At 34.1% G+C, this 20,321-nt stretch overlaps 1 protein-coding gene across 2 annotated transcripts in view; it reads right to left on the reverse strand.

Moving 5' to 3' along the window:
- The window catches only part of LOC128029546 (gamma-aminobutyric acid type B receptor subunit 1-like), a 54,581-nt gene extending 35,199 nt beyond the window's left edge, over window positions 1-19,382 (reverse strand). For both annotated transcript variants that reach the window (XM_052617390.1, XM_052617389.1), the window contains exons 1-8: window positions 19,112-19,382; window positions 16,790-16,876; window positions 15,800-15,864; window positions 15,536-15,674; window positions 14,283-14,468; window positions 14,140-14,157; window positions 7,681-7,841; window positions 1,827-1,961 (exon numbers count right to left, since the gene is read on the reverse strand). In XM_052617390.1, coding sequence (XP_052473350.1) covers window positions 1,827-1,961; window positions 7,681-7,841; window positions 14,140-14,157; window positions 14,283-14,468; window positions 15,536-15,674; window positions 15,800-15,864; window positions 16,790-16,868 — 783 coding nt within the window. In that variant the 5' untranslated portion in view covers window positions 16,869-16,876; window positions 19,112-19,382. The remainder of the gene's footprint in view (window positions 1-1,826; window positions 1,962-7,680; window positions 7,842-14,139; window positions 14,158-14,282; window positions 14,469-15,535; window positions 15,675-15,799; window positions 15,865-16,789; window positions 16,877-19,111) is intronic.
- Window positions 19,383-20,321: the final 939 nt, after the last annotated feature.

The raw sequence follows: 20,321 nt of genomic DNA on the forward strand, positions 1-20,321 counted from the left end.
GCCAATCTGTTTCTACATCCAGTGTTGTTCCATAGAAGGAAATGTATTATATAATTTAATGTAGGCCTAGTTAACTTAATATATTTCACACAAAGATTACTTTTTCTGCAGATGCATGAACACATTTAATAAAAAAATAAGTGACATTTTATACATAATATTGCCTGTTTTTGCTAAATTTTGCAAACAACAATATTTGCAAATAAATATCACAGCACTGTTTTGCTTCTCTGAGTAATGGACGGTGTTTTACTTAATGAATAAATCAGCTTTTGGAATGAATCAGTTTAATAAATGAATCAGTGATTCACGCTGTTGCTTTGTTTCTGCATGAATCAGCCGTTTGAATGAATCGCTTGAATCTCAATAACATTCACTTGCTGTCACCTACTGGCGGTTTTAATTTCACATTTCGACTATTTTCTTCTTTAATGTTTTATAGTATTTCAAATATCAGTAATCACAATTGTATGTTGAATAATATATACATACTGTAAGACTTTTACTCAAGTACTATATTACACAGTGACTTCCACTTCTACCGAAGTCATTTTCTGGTAAGATATCTGCACTTTTACTTGAGAATGACTTTCAGGTACTTTATACACCACTGTGTGTGTGTGTGTGTGTGTTTGTCACATATCAGGACACAACTCAGAAATTACACAAATACTGTATACATACTGTATAAAGATCAACAATGCACTCTAAAGTTCAGATAATTTAATTTAATCAAATTTAAACTATAATATATTTTCATTTAATTACATTTAACTTGCATTAAAGTGACAGAAAACATTATATTTAGTTAGCACTTAAGTATATTCTTAAGTATACTATTTCTTTTTTTAAAGTATGCTAAAATGTAATTATTTTTTACAAGGGTTGATTTGCCTACACTGTCATGTATAAACAGTTAAATATTTTTTATGAGCATCTCTGTCATAAGCACAAACCCATCTGTCAAAAAAGTAACTGAAGTCTTATAGGTTTTTTCAACTTTTTCAAAATTATTACAGCAAACTTTTTTCACATAAGTAAAGTCATCTGATGAGAACAAAGTCAGTGTTGAGAACATTACTTTCCACATCGCTGCTAACCACGGTGGATACCAAAAGATTGAAAAAAATAAGTGGAAAAATTAATTCTGTCAAATTGCTAAGGGTATCTCGTGTATTTTATTCCATTTCCACTTTCACGCTTTCTCATTAGTTTCTCATACTTCCTTTAGAGCCTCTTTTGACAGATTTAATTTGTCAACTTTTTCAAGTGTCAACTACAGCAAGGCAATAAGATCACAAGTCCAAATTAATTTTGTTCCTGGACCCAGAACACAGAGACGCTTGTTTTGTGTAGCACTTTTGCATCAAAATCTCAAATCTGGTTGCAGTTAAGGCTGTTTTTATCATTTTTCCTATTTTAATCAGTTTAATCCGGAATGTATATGGAAGCTATAAAATAAAATAAAAAAGGTATTTTGTGACTTTTTATCTCAAAATTCTGACCTTTACAAGTTTACATGACAATTCACTTTGTTTCACGCAATTCTGTTTCCACCACTTAACATAAGATTAAAAGTTTTTTTTATTTCTCACCATTTTAAGTATATATATCACAAGGCATCTCAAAATTGTGAGTTTATATCTCCCTCACAATTACAGATTATAATCTTTTTACCTTGTATCTTCCAAATCTGGGGGGAAAAAAGTGCAAATACAAAAAACTCTATAATGTTCAACAGTCAAATCCAGGTGAATGGAAAAAACCAATGATCAACGATACAGATATAATGAGTTCAGACAGAAATGTATTCATAGCATACACACCACTATAAGGTTCCACATGCGTGCTGCCTCAGCCACCAGCGTAGACACAGAGCTGCAGCCCGGCATCAAGACGATCTTTATGGGCTCGGTGTACAGCAAGTCATACAGCAGTTTAGTGGCCTCTCCTGGATCACACTGAAGAAAAGAGAAAAACAACATCAAGACGAATCAAAAATAACCTACCACCTTTGAAAATGTTAACTGAAGCTTGCAGGATGTAAAAGCTTCACCTGAGCATGTCATAATCAATAAAGGATCAATGGAATCAGCACAGAAATACAGTTTCTCATAGTTCGGAAAAAAAAAATTAAGCTGTAAATAATGATGCTACAGTTCAGTGTGACAAATACAACAGGAAGGGATTCACAAATGAGGAGTGACTGCTCACACAACACAGATGCAGTCACACTGAAATAATACCCTTGGTAAAGATCAGCAGAAACACTTAATTAGGAGAGACATGCATGCTTTTATTTTTTGTTAAAGTTAGAATTAAATGACACAGTGCTGGTCTCAAAAACAATGACAGTCAGAAATGCTCCTCTCACTGCTGTTGGACTCAAGGAAAATTTTGGTTTTGTGGGGTCTCTTAACTCTTAAATGTATAATTAAATGTACTTTAAGATAGTTTTTTTTTTATTTTCTTAACACACTTCAGTTCGCACTGAAACTTATTAAACTTATTTTGATGATGTTGACAAACACAGATGTAAAGTACTATAATTTTATACCTGTGGATTGTTATTCAATATTATAGTTAATATATTTTAAATGTACTAAACTGCAACGTCAAGTTCCAGTGGAAATTACATTTATATATATTTTAGTTAATTATAAATGCTTGTTGGTACATTCTGCAATACTTTTAACCATATGTCAGATATAATAGAATTATTAAATTACATATAAAGACTTAAAAACTTAAGTTGGACTTAAGTGGGTCAAAAGAAGTTACACTAACTGTATCTAATGTTAATTAAAATAATACTTTTTTATTTAATTGCAATTGCCCTGGAATTTAATGCCTGAAAACATTACATACTGTTATATATATATATATATATATATATATATATATATATATATATATATATATATATATATATATATATATATATATTATTAAATATATTTATTTGAAAGTATATTATTTGCATATTATTGTAAGTACTCCACTAAAGTGTATCTACATTTTTTCATACTATCAAACAAAGCTTTGTCATGCCATTTCAAGCTGACAATCTTTTCTATTCTAGATAAAAACCAAACAGTTCCACATGAAATTATAATTCATTTTAATTCTACTTCCATAGATTTAAGCGAGCCAGATCTGTAGTTTCAACATTGTTTACTATACAGATTCAAATGCTAACTGTCTCATCCAATCAAAACACGTCTTCCCATGACTCAGACCATGAATGAGTCTTTGTCTGCTGTTCTAGCTCACATTAACTTGCAAGTGTTGGTTTGTTATTTCTAAGCTGCGGTAATGCATCCCTGAACCCAGATGAGAATGAATAAAGCATGCATTTTGGGTATGGAAATCATTCTCGTTACAATCTGGATACAACAGATGCCAATTAAAACGGAAAGCACAAATGTCTCATCAGGGCATCGGTCTCTCTCTCCCTCTCTCTACCTTGGTCTCGCTCTATCACGGTTAATAATTGATCAAAGTTTGTGGCTGAGCTTTGATATAACCATAGCAACTGTCTGGAGAGGGAGAGTGTATCTGTGCGAGGGGGTTCCTGTAAATATCTGCTCTAAAGAACACACACACACACACACACACAAGATGGACCACAACTTCTGGCATCAACGCCTATGACCGTGTCTATGAGATTTCCATTTTTTACCACTATCATAACATGAACCAAAAATCAGATGAGGTTTATTCATTTTTGTGAAATTTTGTATCATTCTAATATAGATGTACATGCAAATGCTGTATTATTTAGTATACAGTCCCATTCCTTCTTTGTTGCTAATAATTTTCATTATGTATCTGACTGATCCCATAGGCTTAAAGAAAGGACCCAAGCCATATTTGGAATATCACAGAAACTTAGCAGTGGGTTATTTTGACCCTAGCAACCAGTCACAACACCCTAGCGACCGCCAAATACCACAGCATCATGTCAGCAAGATTTGCATGGACAAGCATCCCTCACATTTTCTTCATAAATAGTAAAAATCTATTTAGTCTTGGTTTACTATAAAACAAAAGTGTCATTTTAAATTTGACATCAAAAAGGGAAGGAAAAAATTAAAATCCTTAGAAGATCTGTGTTCGGCTGTCAGAGCCAGGCAGGGGTTATAATAACACTCATTTATGAACTAAATATTTATCAAATGTCAAATGAAATTGGAATTTTGAGGTAACTTACATGTTTCTATGCAAACATTGCTCGGAGTGATAATTGGCTATTTGAGAGAGATTAAAAGAATGCCCCAAACTAGCCTGAGATTCTCTGAACAATGATTAAATGCAAAACCCACATCAAATTTGATTTTCTCCCTTTGTGATTACATTTCTGACACCTGAAAGCAATTTTAAGAATCCCATCCAGGTACGCTCCCCAATCAAGAAGAAATGCTCAAAATATCTGTCGGCTTAAATGTCAACAAGTATAAGCACTTCACTGCTCTTCCATCTCCAAGGCATACTAACACATGACATTTATACAATGTCACACTTGGCCGTTCTGATATTGCATTCTTCTTCTTGTGCACCTGCAATAAGCCTTAGATTTTGATTAAGATTAATGCTAAATTAAAAGAGACTTGAGGCATGAGTGGAATGGTGCCATTTCTAGAAAGCAGTTAAAGACAACTGGAGTTGTACACAGCATTTTCATTAAATCATGAATTAAGGTGAATTAAATCAAGATTATGGCAGTTCTGTTAATATTACTCGCTTTTGTATAATAAATTGCATGTGCTCTTTCTCATTTGAAAGTGACTTTGGATGGAATAATCTGGTAAATGATTAAATGTACCCTGATAACCAAACTTGATTATTATTTGGTGAAAAGGAAAAGAACAATTAAATCCTTTTGCCTTTTTTTTTTTTACAGAATGGTTTTGCTACATCATTTAAAATTTTTAAGATAAATAAGTGGCAAATTCATCAAAGTTTCATTTTTAATTGGTTTATTTATTCTATATAATTTTTTTTTTAAACTCAGGACTGTCAAATTGAACCCCCTATTTGACCCCAAAATATTTTATATTTACAAAGGCCCTTTATATGTAATTGTCTCTTTTCCACACAAATTGTGGAAAAGTCAATCAACTCAATCTTTTTTTTTTTTTTTTTTTTTTTTTTGCAAAATGCATTTTGGTATCACATCTCATTAGATGATTAAAAGATTATAGAATAAGGTATTTATTTAATTATGGCATGAAATACACAAAATATTTCAGCAATTACATTCAGCAACTTACTTTGTATGCTCATGCATCTAGCTTTTTTCCAGTAGCCACAAAAACTCTAAATTCTACCATGAAATTTTGGAATATTGTAATTTTGCAATGTCGTTATTTGTGTGTATTTGTGTGTATGTATGTGTGTGTGTGTGTGTGTGTACTAAGTGGGATGCCTCATACCGGCAGAAAATTCTTTGTATGTTATGCATACCTGGCAAATAAATGTTGAAGATGATGATAGTATTGATGTGCTAATATGATCTCTAATCCAAGTTCACTGACAAATTGTCATGCAAGTGCATGCAATGCATATTTTTAAAACAATAATCATGTGTAATTACAAATGATTTATTATTTAAAAAAAAAAATATATATATATATATATATTTTTTTTTTTTAATGTTTCAAATCTTTCAATTTGAACCCATATTTCAAGAAACAGTTATGGACATTCAAATTTGACCCAACATTAAAAGCCCTTTAGTTTCTCTTTTCCACACAAATTGTATAACATAACACATTTTAGTATCAGAAGAAACATCCCTAATGAACCCATTGTATACTAAATACCTAAGATTTAGAAATGCTTTTCATTGTGAGTCAAAAGTCAAGAATCACAGGTGCAGATGCAATTTCGGTTTAACAAACTAACTGGGACTACAATGAATTTTTTCACACATTACAGATTATAGTTACAATTCATCTCAATCATGAGTGGTCAGACAGGTGCTGAAGATACATAGAGTCTGCAGAAGGACCTCCTCATCCTTACAAGATCTACAGGGATGCAAGTTTGTTTGAACTGTGGTTTCACTGGCGGCTGTTGCCATGACAACCCTCCTCTTGCTGATTCTTCCTCTATACTGAGTGCGATTGCAATGCAGAGTGCGGTTCACCAGTCAGAACCATGATACAACTCATCTCTGTCCACTTAGAGCACTCTTTAACCGTTTCCTCACCTACAGAAGGTCAGAACCGTCACACAACACTGGGAAACTAAACTGCCCTGCTTTGAACTTCTGAAAGTGCTACATATTCAATGGAAGTAAGTGAAATCTCACATATTTGCACATATTTACTATCATACGTTTTATATATCAAACCAGCACTGACAATATTTGAGGATATTGATTTAATGGATTGACAGCACTGTTATTTGTATCTGCTGACAGAACTGAAACTCAGGACAACCATCTTTCCGCAAAAGGCAGAATAATTTACTCTACACTTATGCATGTTACTCAAAAAAATCCCATTTAAAAATAAATCAACAAAATACACTGAGGAATCCACTTTGGAGGTGATCTTGGAAAACTCTGCAATGCTAAAGGCAAGCATACGCATTTATGGTGCAAGAGTATTTTTAGGAAGCCAAATTACTTTATGCAGCTGAAGCCTTGAAGGCTGTTGATAACAGCCAAGTGCAGTGAGTTGTGAAATATTAATGTACCAACAACTGCAATGTCAACTTGACACCAACTCCTGACTCTCAAGATACAATCACTGCCACGACAGTGAAGCACCTGCAAAACGCTGATAGATTCTACCATCTTAATTTAACATCTGGTACTTATCTTTATTTCATGCCCTTGAACGTGAAATACTTGAATAAATTAACAGAAGGTAAAGAGGGCATTGAGATTTATTTTTTCAAAAGACTAAAATGGATACAGAATAAGGAATTTATCTGCAGTAAAAATCCCATGAAATACATAGAACATTTCATCTAGTTTCCAGTAACTTAATTTGTATGCTATTGCATAATTAAGTTTGCATATGTGCTTATATCGTGCAAAATTAAAAACAATACAAATGCATGTCCTGGTCAGGGTTATTATAGTTAACTAAAACAATAAAACCATAAAATATATATTTTAAATATCTTGAAACAAACGTTAACTTAAATTCTATATATATATATATATATATATATATATATATAACTAGTCGCCAAGAAAACATTTCTAATGTTAATTTAGTTTAACTTGGAGTACCAAAATAACTAAAAATAAACTTATTTAAAAAATGTAAATATACAGACATAATATAATAAAAAATATGACAAAACAACAAAATTACTAAAACTTTAACTAAAATTTAAAAATGAAAACAGTAAATGTAAAATACAAAAACTGTTTTAAAATAATAAAAATAATATATATATATCTATAATAATATCTAAATTACACTAAAATAACACTGGTGGGGCCAGTTTTTTATGCTTTTATTATGGATAAATTTTGCACATTTGTGGGATCTGTTCTAATCATTTCGCACTGAGAATCTTAATCACTGATGAAGATGAAGTATTATATCAACTGCAATTGTGAACGCAATTATATGTTTAAATGCTGAGCAAATCAACAAGTACTTACACACCTTAATGTATTGTGAACACTATATATGTAAAATGTTAAGTGCTTACCATACTGTCGTGATAAATGAGCTCCAGCTCGTGGTCCGGCAGAATGTCGGTCCGGTTGTTCACGAGATCTAACGCCATCTGGGCAGCGGGGAGACACGCTTGACCACCGGGCCATCCTCCACTCATGGGAAACAGAGCTCCGATGTACAGTTTCTTCTTCCCTGCAACCGCACACGGCCAGGAGAGAAAGATAAGCAGTGCGTAGAGGAGCGCCAAGCTTCCCCAAACTCTCCCCAAGGTCCACGTCTCCGTGGATGCCATCAATATCCAATTCAATATTTATACGTTTTTAGCTGTAACTGTGCGGTAGTGTCCGAAGCTGAAAGTGTCCGCACGTGCGATGAGTCCAGTTTAAAGTAACAGAACCGTGCACGGAACGCGTAAAAACAGCAGTGCTGAACACTTAAAAGCGCAATATGAAATTACAGACGGATGCTCGTTGGGGTTTATGTTACAATACAGCAGTTACAATTTCATATCTGATGTCAGTCAGCCATTGCTACCAGATCTTATCGTCGTAACACAGTTATTGCGTTAAGACATTTGATCTTGCGCGCTTATTAGAACTTTTTTAGTCCCGAGAGCGTTCAGAATAGGTCAGAACCATCTGTTTAAACTTTTACAATTTGCAGAACCTTCAGAAGCTTTAAGAGTCTTTAAACATTTTGGAATATAATCTGGTATAATCTTTTAATTGTTAGGGATCTTTTAGAATCTTTAGAGTCTTTGGAATCTTCTGAAATACTTTTTAGAACCTTCCATCTTTACAGTCTGAAATACACAGAATATTTAACAATCGTGGAAATTATAATCTTCAGAATCTTCAGAATGTTTTGGAGCCTCAGAATCTTTAGAATCTTCTGTTTATTTCGAGCCTTTAGAATCTTTTAGATTCTTTGGATTCCTCTCAGCAGTTTGACACCGACACCAGATCACAGAAAGCACAAATCTACAGAAATAACACTTTGAATGTTGGGTGAAAACAGATGCGCCATCGTCAATGTTTGTATCTTTCCCTTTCACAGTCACAGACGGTGTGTTTGTAGAGCAGCTATGCTCATGGTTCACGACGGGAGAGAAAAACAGGTGGTGTTGCGCGACATTCGGTCAGAACGCGCTGCGCTGATCCTCTGGCGTTGCTTTATTTACCGCGACGTTCACCAAACGTGATTAAGTTTTAAGCTGTCGAGCATATTATTCCTGCATCTGATCAGAATATCGGAAAAGAACAATATAATCCTTTAATCCGCCGGGAGGAGAGGGGGAGAGATTGACCACCAAACGCAGTCCACTGAGGTCCGTGCTCAGAGCAGACAGCAGAGAACTGAATCTGATCCGCTGACAGATGAACAGTACTGTTGTATAGTAAGATGGGGGCGTGGTTAAAGTAAACACTCTCTTCTGAATCAAAATCATTTTCAGAAGTCACGCAGTTGATTAATGCATGATAGAGCTAAGCTCAGATAGAAAAATAAACGTAATAAGAACAAGGACTATCTATATATCTATGATAAATAGAGATGATAAAGGTGGTTGATCTCTCTCTCTCTCTCTCGCTTTCTCTCGCTTTCTCTCTCTCTCTCTCTCTATATATATCTTTCTGTCCATCCATCAATCAATAGATGAGGCTATTGGCTATTAGGCTTTAGAATTCTATTGGAAAGCATGCAAAAAACTTAATCCTCTGACAATCAAGATCTACAAGCCTTGTAAAGTGGATATAGAAAACAATCACTTCCCTTTAACATAATCACATCTTGTTGCTTTGCTACCTGAAATGAAGACAAAAACAGTTTTTGTTTTATCCAGCTGTATTTACTCAGTGCAACTTATAACATCCAAGTGAAAGATATAACACCAATATGTCAGAAAAAAAAAAAGATTGAAAAAAAAAAAAGGAACCACTGAGTTGGAAAAAGGATCACGCCTGTGTTGGGATTTATCTCTGTTAACTTCACACATCTAGACTCTAGACAACGTTTGCCCACTTTTCTTTGCAGGAACTGCTCAAGTTCAGTTAAATGTGATGGTGACTGTTTATGGACTGCAGTCTTCAAGTCATTCCACAGTTTTTCAGTGGGGTTTAAGTCAGGGCTTTGACTAGGCCATGCAAGGACATTCACCTTTTTCTCCTTCAGCCACTGTGTGCTCAGTTTTGCTGGGTGCTTTGGTTCATTCATTGTCATGTTGGATGGTAAACCTTCTTCCCATTGACAACTTTCTGGCAGAGGACAGCAGATTTTCCTCAAGAATTTGGCAGTATTTTGCCCCATCCATTTTTCTTCTTTCCTGACAAGTGCTCCAGTCCCGTCTGCAGAGAAACACCCACATAACAGCATATTACCACCTCCATGTTTACTGTAGGAATGCTGTTATTTGGATGGTGGGCTGTACCGGTTTTCTGCCAGACATATCGTTTGGTGTTGAGGCCACATAATTCAATTTTAGTCTCATCGACCTCAGAATCTTCAAGGTGTGTTTTGCCGAAGCTCGATCGAGACTTCCTGAGGAGTGGCTTTTTTCTGGCAATCTTCCCATACTAGTCACGTTTGAGGAGAATTTGTGATATTGTTGTCACATGCACACAATGACCACTCTTTGTCATAAATTACAAAATGCCAGAAAAACTGTTTTCATGCTGAGCTAATTAAAATGAGCACAGCTGATCACAGTTAAAAATCAGATGGCTTTGTGTTAAATTTAGAAAGTGATTAGCAACACCTGATTGAGTGTACAAGTCATTTTTAGGAGGTGGATGATCCTTTTTCTAACATAGTGGCTGCATCCGAAAACTCTAAAATGCTGCCTTCTGAGGCATCATTCCAGGGCAGGAAGGCATCAAAGCACGTTCGAATCTAAATTCTGCTTTACTTCCAGTCTCCAGAGGTACCTTCTTTTGATCGAATTTTGAAGGCAGCATACAGTAGATGTATCCATCGCTGCCTTTGATATCCCACAATCCTCTGCATTCCATTCCGTGATGGTTGAGAAAAAAAATGGCATCCAAAAGTTGCGTTTGGTGGTCAGTGTGTGTAAATGTATCTTTCTGACTTTTTGCACTTTTGATGTTAGTTCTAGAGAGAAATGTGTATTATAGTAATTAAATATTTGTTTAGTTTTCACTCATTATATGTTATTGTAGACAATTAAACCATTACGCTGCCTCAGAAGTCGGTCTGAAATCAGTTTCATAAGGTGCCTTTGTGCAAAAACGCAGCCTGTAAAGTCATTGCCTCATCCGGCAGCAAAGCAGCAAGTCCCTTGCCTAAGTTTTCGGATGCAGCCAGTGATTATGTTTTTTTTGTTTTGTTTTTTTCTGACATGTTGGTGTTATTTCTTTCACTTGGATGTTATAAGTTGCACTGAGTAAATACAGCTGGATAAAACAAAAACCATCTTCATTTCAGGTTGCAAAGCAACGAAATGTGATTATTTTAAAGAGAAGGTCATATGGTATTTTAAAGTATCCTAATATTGTGTTTGAGTCCCCTACAACAGGTTTAAATGCATCCAAGATCAGGAAACATTGTGATTTTCTCAGAATTTACATTGAATATTAGAATAATTTTTCATTGATTTCAAATGAAAAATTAGTTTCTGGGCTTAAGGTCTGTAAGCCCCTCCCTTCCATAAGCCTACTCTGCTCTGATTGGTCAGCTGGCCAAGTCTGTTTTGATTGATCTTTCTATATACAATGAGTGTTGGAAATGCCAATTACCATAATTATCTTTTGCTCTGGAGGGTTACTTGTAAACAAAAATGCTTACAAAAATCCCATTAATATTACCTTATCAATTCTGTCCCGAGTCCGAAGATGACCAGTGCAGTCGCTCAACCGGAAACTGTTTGTGGACAGGTCAGAGTGTGTATTTTTGTGTAAATATTTTACCTTGTGACGTATGTAACAGGCAGATGATTTGAAAATATGACGACTCATTAAGGCAGTTCAGAATCTACTTTTTTTTTTGAGAGACAATGTCTTTATTTATCATTAGATTTATTATTTTATCAACTTTGCAGACTGTTTACATTGATGTATAATCTATGTTGATGATCTATGTTACAAACTGCAAAAAATATATAGTTTTCGAAAACCCATATGACCTGCTCTTTAAAGGGGGGTGATTTTTTTCTATACCCACTGTATATTTATATACATATGTTCTTTAATTTGACTTTTCTTTTATTTTTTTGGCATTCATTTCACACCATGAAAAAACAAGATTCCTATATTCATCCATCCATCAAATAATTCTATCCATGTGATCTCATAGAGCACTTACATTTCACTTTCTCTGGATCAGAACATGCAGTCCTTGCCAACAATTACACCACACCACATAATGTGGGTAACTTTTATTGCCCCCACAGCTCTCTGGATTCTCCTATTCACTCTAAATACCCTAAAACAGCACAGAAGAGCTGAAGTTGATGACTTGAGCTACCGTGAACCTCAGGACCTGAGATGCTCCAGTGGTATTTGGAGCTCCCTTTGAATCCGCTCTCTCCATATGCCAGTCATTAATTATTCATCCCTGATCTTTAGTTGTTATTTAATAAAAGAAAGGCCAGCGGAGCCTCCTGTGAGGATATATAATTACCCATTAGTTTATGTGGTACATAAATATGTTTATAAAACAGAATGGCGTTTAATGTACAAGGTCAGCTCTTGTTCATAAACCTTTAGAGGGGATTATAATGGGCTGGCAAATAAAAGGTCACCTTTCTGCTGAATTATCATTTAACAACCACAGTAAAAGCGATGTCACCACCCAGTACACAGAGTCACGAATTTACGCCGACACACACCTAAACACACACTGTGCTAAGATACACACATAACCTCATATACATTCATATACACACAGGGCAGAAATACACACAGAGCTAAACACTGTGGCCGAGTGTTAATCTTCAGGCTGCTGAGAGTGCACTAAGTAGGCGGCGATCTCTCACTGAGAGAGGGAGTCGAGAGAGAGAGTGCATTTATGAGGCTTGATAGTCTAAATCAGCAGAGCTGAAAGAAACGAGGGAAAATGAAAGAAAGGACAGAGCGATTGAGAGAAATGGAAGGCAATAAGAGGGAGGGATGGATGAATGAAAGGGTGCTACAGTCATGCTTGCAGAAGTGCTTGTGTTAATGCTAAGAGACTCTGGCAGCCTGAAAAATCATAATGAGATTGTATAGTGGGGTAGTTGACATGAATTGGATGTCCTTCATTCTATTCTGTATCTAAAACCATTTTAAACAGCATTTTGCTCATTCTTTATTATAATTATGCAAGAAGCTTATATGACATCATATACTGTAAATGGAATGTTTGTCATGTTACGTGGAATAATAGTACAATTCAAAACTCTGTGACATCAAAATGAGAGTTTCGTAGTTTTTAGACCAAATGTGTTAGCCTTGAAGTCATCTACTGTATATGTTAGCGTATTACAAATTGTATATACATACTGTATATACATTTTCACTTTTGGAAAAAGAGAACAAAATTATTGATGAGACATCCTTGACTATCAAGATTTCTGACCAATTAAATGGTTTCAAGAATGAGAATGGTTCTCTATGAGATCTTAAAATGTATTTTGCCACACTTTATTACCAATTTAAACCTATGATAAATTTTTTTTAAAATGGTGCGAAAAACTGAAAACTCACAGGATCATTGTCATAAAGATTCATATACATTCTATAGTTTTTCTCAGTCAGAACAGAGCTGAAATTCTCAAAACTACTTGTTCAACCTTTGCCTCATCTAGGCACATCCTAATAGCAGTTTCTCATTCTTTTGAACAAATTGTGAATGTACATTCATGCAATTGAGTATGTACAATTGACCGCTCTTTCCCAAATCAGTTGCTTATATCATGTTGATTAAACTATATTATACTATTCTCTGTTAGTTGTTGATCAATTAAATATATAGGATATTAAAGTGTGCCGCCATGTAACACAAGAGTTCACATACAAATTATTTAATTGAGAAATAGTCTGAGGAACAGAAATGGTCTGGATGGTAAAACTAAATGAATTTATGAACATGATAATGTATAATATCTATATACACACTTTAACTGAGGGAGAGAGACAGCACTAAAATAATGGAAATGATTTGATGCATTGAGGGAACAGTTTTCAAACGACTGAGGTAAAATACAGCCCCCTTGTGGTTGACTAAGCATTACAGTTTACATTTTCAGTCAACGGAATTTGGAAATATATATATATATATATATATATATATATATATATATATATATATATATATATAAATAGCTTATTAACTTTTTTACAGTCTCATTTTACACTCTGCTATTTGTTTTTAGAAGACTGTCAAGTGATAAACAAATATGAGCTGTAAGATAACAGCATTTAGGGCTATTCTCTGTAAATGTGATCTCTGTGATTTGACCTGATTGTAAATAACCATATTAGATTATTTTATGTCTTACCTGTATAGTTACTGTCATCTGATGATGCAAAAAAAAAGAAAAGAAAAAAGAAAACAAGAGCCACATAGGGTTAAAAAGATTCATATTAGGGAAACATACATTTGTGTTTGTGTGATTGACCGTTAAATCATAATCATACTCACAGACACAGAATGGTTTAGGAGAGTCCCATTTGCCCAGCTTGGTACAGTGTGAGATACTGAAACCCTCCAATAGGAAGCCAGCATGACAGCTGTAGTGAAGAGCAGTGCCCTCTACTGGTTGTCCTGGGGGCTGCAGCGCCACCCTCCCGTTCTCCAGAGACATCCAGGAACGCGGGCAAACCAATACTGAGAATTTTAGAATCTCACATCATTTTACACAGACAATTACATTTAAAATAAATAAAATGGTGTGTGTGTGTGTATGTGAGGACTCTGGAACTCTACAAGAAATATTACAGGAGAAACTGTTAATTATTCCAATATAATTCTAATTATTACATTTTAGTTCATTTATAAAGCATTTGACTTTAGAATGCTGTTATTGACCAACAGAGGTTTATTTGCGTTACTGTAATTGAGTAGCTTTTTTGTGTACTTCTATATTTTTTAAAGTAATTTTTAAAATCTGTAATTTAACTTTTACTTAAGTATATTTAGTTTGAAGTACTGTACTTCACTACATTTTAAAACATTAATTACGGAGTTAAAATTACTGCTTGGTAACAGCCCAAATGTCTTATTAGTGTAAATGACTGATTAAATGTAAGAATTTGGCTCAAAGGACGATGAACACATAAATGAAATGCCCATAAAAGGTAAAAATCTATTTAAACTTATTAGAAAAGATGAATCTCTATAATAATTTATAATAATAGTTATTTTGTTTTTAATGCTACTGAAATAACCAATGTGAAGTCTTATTTTCTAATTGCTCAAAAGCACTTAGAAATATCATAAACGCTTTTTAGCTTGTTTTGTTGGTAGCCAGAAAATAACTTGCTCTTTCTTCCTCCTTGGTGGGATAGTCTGCATTAAAATCTCACATACATCCCTAAATGTTTTAAATGTCATGTGTCAGCATGATTTTGGTTATTGCAGTTTAACTTGTTAAGGTACTCCTTTAATTAAAAACAACTAGTTTTAGATTTATAGGTCTATCCCATTTTTGCCCCCCTCCCGCTGTTAAGTGTAAATTTTAAATGAGATACTTTTTACTTCTACTTTAGTAAATTTTTAGACTGCTACTTTAACTTGTACTAAAGTAAAATTGCATTAATGTAATGGTACTTTTACTTGAGTATAATATTTTAGTACTGTTTCCCCCTCTGTTGACCAATCAGAATCCAGAATTCCACAGAGCCGTTTAATAGTATGGATATTAATCGACGCAATAGGACAGAAAGGGCACTTACAGCATCTGCTGAGCTGGTTCATGTCAGTCCAGGTACCATTGTGGAGGCACTTTCTGACCTTGGGCCCCACAATAATTCTACTTCCTCTACAGATATATTCTATCTCATAGTCTTCTGGCAAGATCTGCACATTGCGGATCTACGGAGAGAGAGAAAGAGATACGTTTTGTAGAATGAATTAGATGTTGCTATGGGTCAAAGTCCCATCAGAACTGACACTGGTGTTTCTGACTGCCAGTTTAATGTGCTGCTATAGACATTTACCTGTTCCTGAGTGAGTCCTCTGTAGCGAATCCCTCCGTCTCTGGGGGGACGAATGATTGCACATCCTGTAAGAGAGATGGGGGAGGATGCACTCACAACTTACACTAATAAACAAAAATGTTAAATTTATATCTGAGTCCCCTTGCACATCTGTAATGCAGTGATAGTTTATAAGGAATTTATTAGTAGGCCCTACTGTCTCAAATCAAAATACAGTGTTTATACCCCTTGGACTAGAGAATCTTTAAGATGCTTAGCACTTAAAAAAAGAGAGATATCTTTAAAAATATGTTTTTATTTTTATGTCTTTTAATTGCGTACAGCCCTGAGAAACAGATATTTAAGCAGATTTAAGCAGATTTAAACAGTTATTTTGTGAGTTTGATGCTGCTATTATATAACAATTCAATGAACAATAAGTTAAAATTGAGTAACCTTACAGAAAGAAAAGCTTTTGCAAGCTGGTATCAATCAATCAGTCAATGATCAAAAATATATTTTTTTTAAAGTATGAAATAATTGTGTTCAAAGTTTACATTCATTTGGTTTACAAATTCAGTATTACTAATTTTTGTCTTGTGCAATTTATGATCATATTTTATGTCAAATAATTCTCACATATATAAAAAAAATAGATATTTCTATAAATATTTTCACATCTTGCAAGGGGCATGTAAACTTGTGTACTGAACTGTATAAAGCATTGAATTGCTTTGATTCATTCAGATTGTGTAGGCTATATATATTGCTTTCACTATGAAAAGGGAAGACTGACATGACAATCCATTTTTTCTTTATATAGCTCCGGCTGAACATGACTCCATGAGAACTGAGGGCAGATATCTCTTTGATATCCATGAAACTCAGTTTACACAATCTAAACAGAACACCCTCTAATCTCACAAAGCAATAGAGGTGGGCCACTTTAGACAATCTGTGGGGTTAAATTCAACATGCACGGAGCAGAAACCATCCACACACACACATTACCTCCGGTCGTTGAATTATGTATGGACGAGATGAGAGTAGGAAGCAAGTAGAAAATTATAAGAAATAATAGCTGCTCCATTACTGCATCTGAACAAGAATGAGAGAGAGAAAGAGAGATGACAAATAATATGTTTGATTTCAGCAGGTCACAATCCACGCTCGTTTCAAAGCAATTAAGCAGCTCGTGGCATGATGTGATCTAGTTGGCATTTAGATATGTTAAGCATAATAATAACCTGGTGTCTGATTTAATTACACTGTACATTGTTCTGGTGGAGGATGATTTGAATATCATGGAGGCAGTTTGCCATCCCTGCACCGTAAAGATTTAATGAGCTTTCTTTCTACCACTCTTAGAGTGGAAAGGCACATCTAGGGTGGGTCAAACAAGAGCATGCAAAACAAACATAAGCACACGGGTCTAACACACACAGCATCTTAAAAAACATTTCAGGAGGACAAAGCATTGAACAGACCACACTTTCATCAGTACTGAATTCTGTTTTGAATACACCTGAACCTAAAGGTCAATGTTACAATGATAGATAGATAGATAGATAGATAGATAGATAGATAGATAGATAGATAGATAGATAGATAGATAGATAGATAGATAGATAGATAGATAGATAGATAGATAGATAGATAGATAGAGAAAGAGGAAATGACAGATAGACGGGGAGGAAGGGCTGTGAAGACTGGGATTTTCTCCAGGCTAACAGTAGGGAGTGACAGGAGATGATTCTGGGAGGTGAGGATCAGAGGGACCAGTTAAACTTTAAACATGTCTCTACAGCACTCCACCTCATTAATTCAGAACAGCACGAGCACGAGTTGGGGGTTCGTGCCTTGCTCAAGGGCACCGAAGTCGGGGTATTGCTAGCCTGAGACTCGAACCCACAACCCTAGGGTTAGGAGTCAAACTGCATTAAGACTCTATACAACGGTATCACCTGCATCAAAAAGATGGTTTGTGTTTTAGTTTGTATTAAGAATGCACCATTTACTCTTCTTCTTCACACAAAAAAAGAAAATATATATTATTGTTAAAATATATTGTATATATATATATATATATATATATATATATATGTGTGTGTGTGTGTTCCTGTAGCTCAATTGGTAGAGCATTGCCTTATCAAGCGCAAGGTTGGGGGTTCAATTCCCCGGGAACACATGATAGGTAAAAAGTGATAGCCTGAATGCACAGTAAACCGCTTTGGATAAAAGCATCTGCTAAATGCATAAATTTAATTTAATTATATATATATATATATATATATATATATATATATATATATATATATATATATATATATATATATATATATATATAATTAAATTTATTATATATAAATTTATTTATAAATTTATAAATTTAAATATAAATTTATTTATATATAGGGTTGTAAGTTCATTATTATTTATAATTTTTGTTTTGCTAAATTTAAGAATGTCAGATGTTGATTCTGCATCAGATAATGCCAAACTTTATATGACACCATTAGAAGATTTTTTAAATATTTGTTTTTAAACATTGTTGGAATTTATATTTCTTTTTCCTGATAAAAACATAAAAAGATGCTGTTTTATATGATTAACTCTGTGTGTGCCTAAGTCATTCACTCTTCTTCTATTTTATTTTAAAATATAATAATTAAAAACAACTATATTGAAATTCTCGGTTTTATTTTTATATTGAAGTGTTTTGACATCAAACATTCCCTTTTATAACTTTCATTCTATAACACGATAAATAACACAGCATTGTTACACAAATAGAAAGTCTGCGTTTTGATTATTCTAATTGTGACGATAAATTATATTTTGGATATTAAACAGTAAAAATGCACATCTACAAAACGGATAAAGTGTCATGTAAGTGATATTAGCTCGGAGGTTATGGTCCCGTTTGGGGAACATTTTCAGCACCATGGACAAGGACTTTCAGCGGACCCCCAGAAAGAGACAGCACTGATGCTTATTCTTATAATAACGCTATCTGCTGTTTAATATTACATACAATGTGACGTTTTCTACTCTAAACATTAATGTTTTCGTGTAGATCCCTGGATATATCCATATCAACATGGCTGCGTCTGTAGTCAGCTTCAGCTTACTGTAGTTAGTCTACACAAGCGCGCTGTTTGTGAAGTTTTATGTCCCGTGCAAAGCATATTAGAACGGGCTTTCATTAAACAAACCACATCTGTTAAACATACAGGAAAAATCAGCTGCGAGCTACTACATCAAATAAGACACATGCAAAACACAAGCGAAAGTCGAACAAGCAAAGACATCACGTAAAAGTGATTTACTCACAGCAAAGGCCCGGTGCAGCTCCAGCAGGACCGACCCGAAGAAAATAAACACAATATCCGTTCGCGGAGAGTTTAATTATAACATCCACTCAATATAAGCGCGATGTCGCCTTGATTGTGCAAATTTGTGCATCACATTTGCGGAATGCTTTATGGCTTTTGGAGATGGATCTGTATTGCTTTGCTTTAAATCATCGCAGGTGTAAATTACAGGCTACATAGAGAAACATTATCTACACAGCGCTCATCCTCTTCCTCCTTCCTTCCTTCTCTTTTTCCACTCCCTCCTCAATCTCACTTACTTGTGACGTCATGGAGAAAGCGTCGTTTTATCCTTGCATCACGAGTCATCTTCTGCGAGTCATCAACTGTATAAAATTATTTTTTGCTTTATATATACTTTGAATTTTTATATTCTATTTTTCAGAATTGCGTTGTGTTTGCGTGTGTGTGTGTATGTATGCATATATATATATATATATATATATATATATATATATATATATATATATATATATATATATATATATATATATAATTACTATTATTATTATTATTATTAAATACTATATAATTAATGTTTAATAAAAATCTGGACCCACTTTATATTAAGTGGCCTAAACTACTATGTAGTTAAATTTGAATTATTAATTTGGTACAATGCACTTATTGTGTACATACGTGTTTTTACATTGTACTTATATTTGAAAAATATCTGCACATATTTACATCTGTAATTAATTTCTGTAATAACATGTATAATTACACGTTGACCCATCTCTTACACCTTAACACACCCTTAAACTTACCCATACCACCAAATCTGTCCATAACCTTACCTGTTTCCCACCTTAATAGCAGCAACAACAACAAAAAATTGGAATACAATATGAACACAATAAGTACATTGTATTTATTGTTTGATGTAAGTACATAATAGTTAAATCCACTTAATATAAAGTGGGACCAAAAATCTTAAGTATCGATTTTATCCACAACGGTTTGCTATAAAGCACTATATTTTCCTGTAGAGAACAATTTTATTCTTAGTCACAATAGCCCTCTGAATACACAATAGTATTTATTTATATAACACCTTTCAAATACGTTGTTTGCATAGAGCTTTGCAGAGTAAATATGCATGCGCAAACACATATGCACATAGTTAGATATATACATTTTATATTAGTTTTCCCTTCCTCCAGGGCCAT

The sequence above is a fragment of the Carassius gibelio genome, chromosome A15, assembly GCF_023724105.1.
Source record: "Carassius gibelio isolate Cgi1373 ecotype wild population from Czech Republic chromosome A15, carGib1.2-hapl.c, whole genome shotgun sequence".
Lineage (NCBI taxonomy): Eukaryota > Metazoa > Chordata > Actinopteri > Cypriniformes > Cyprinidae > Carassius > Carassius gibelio.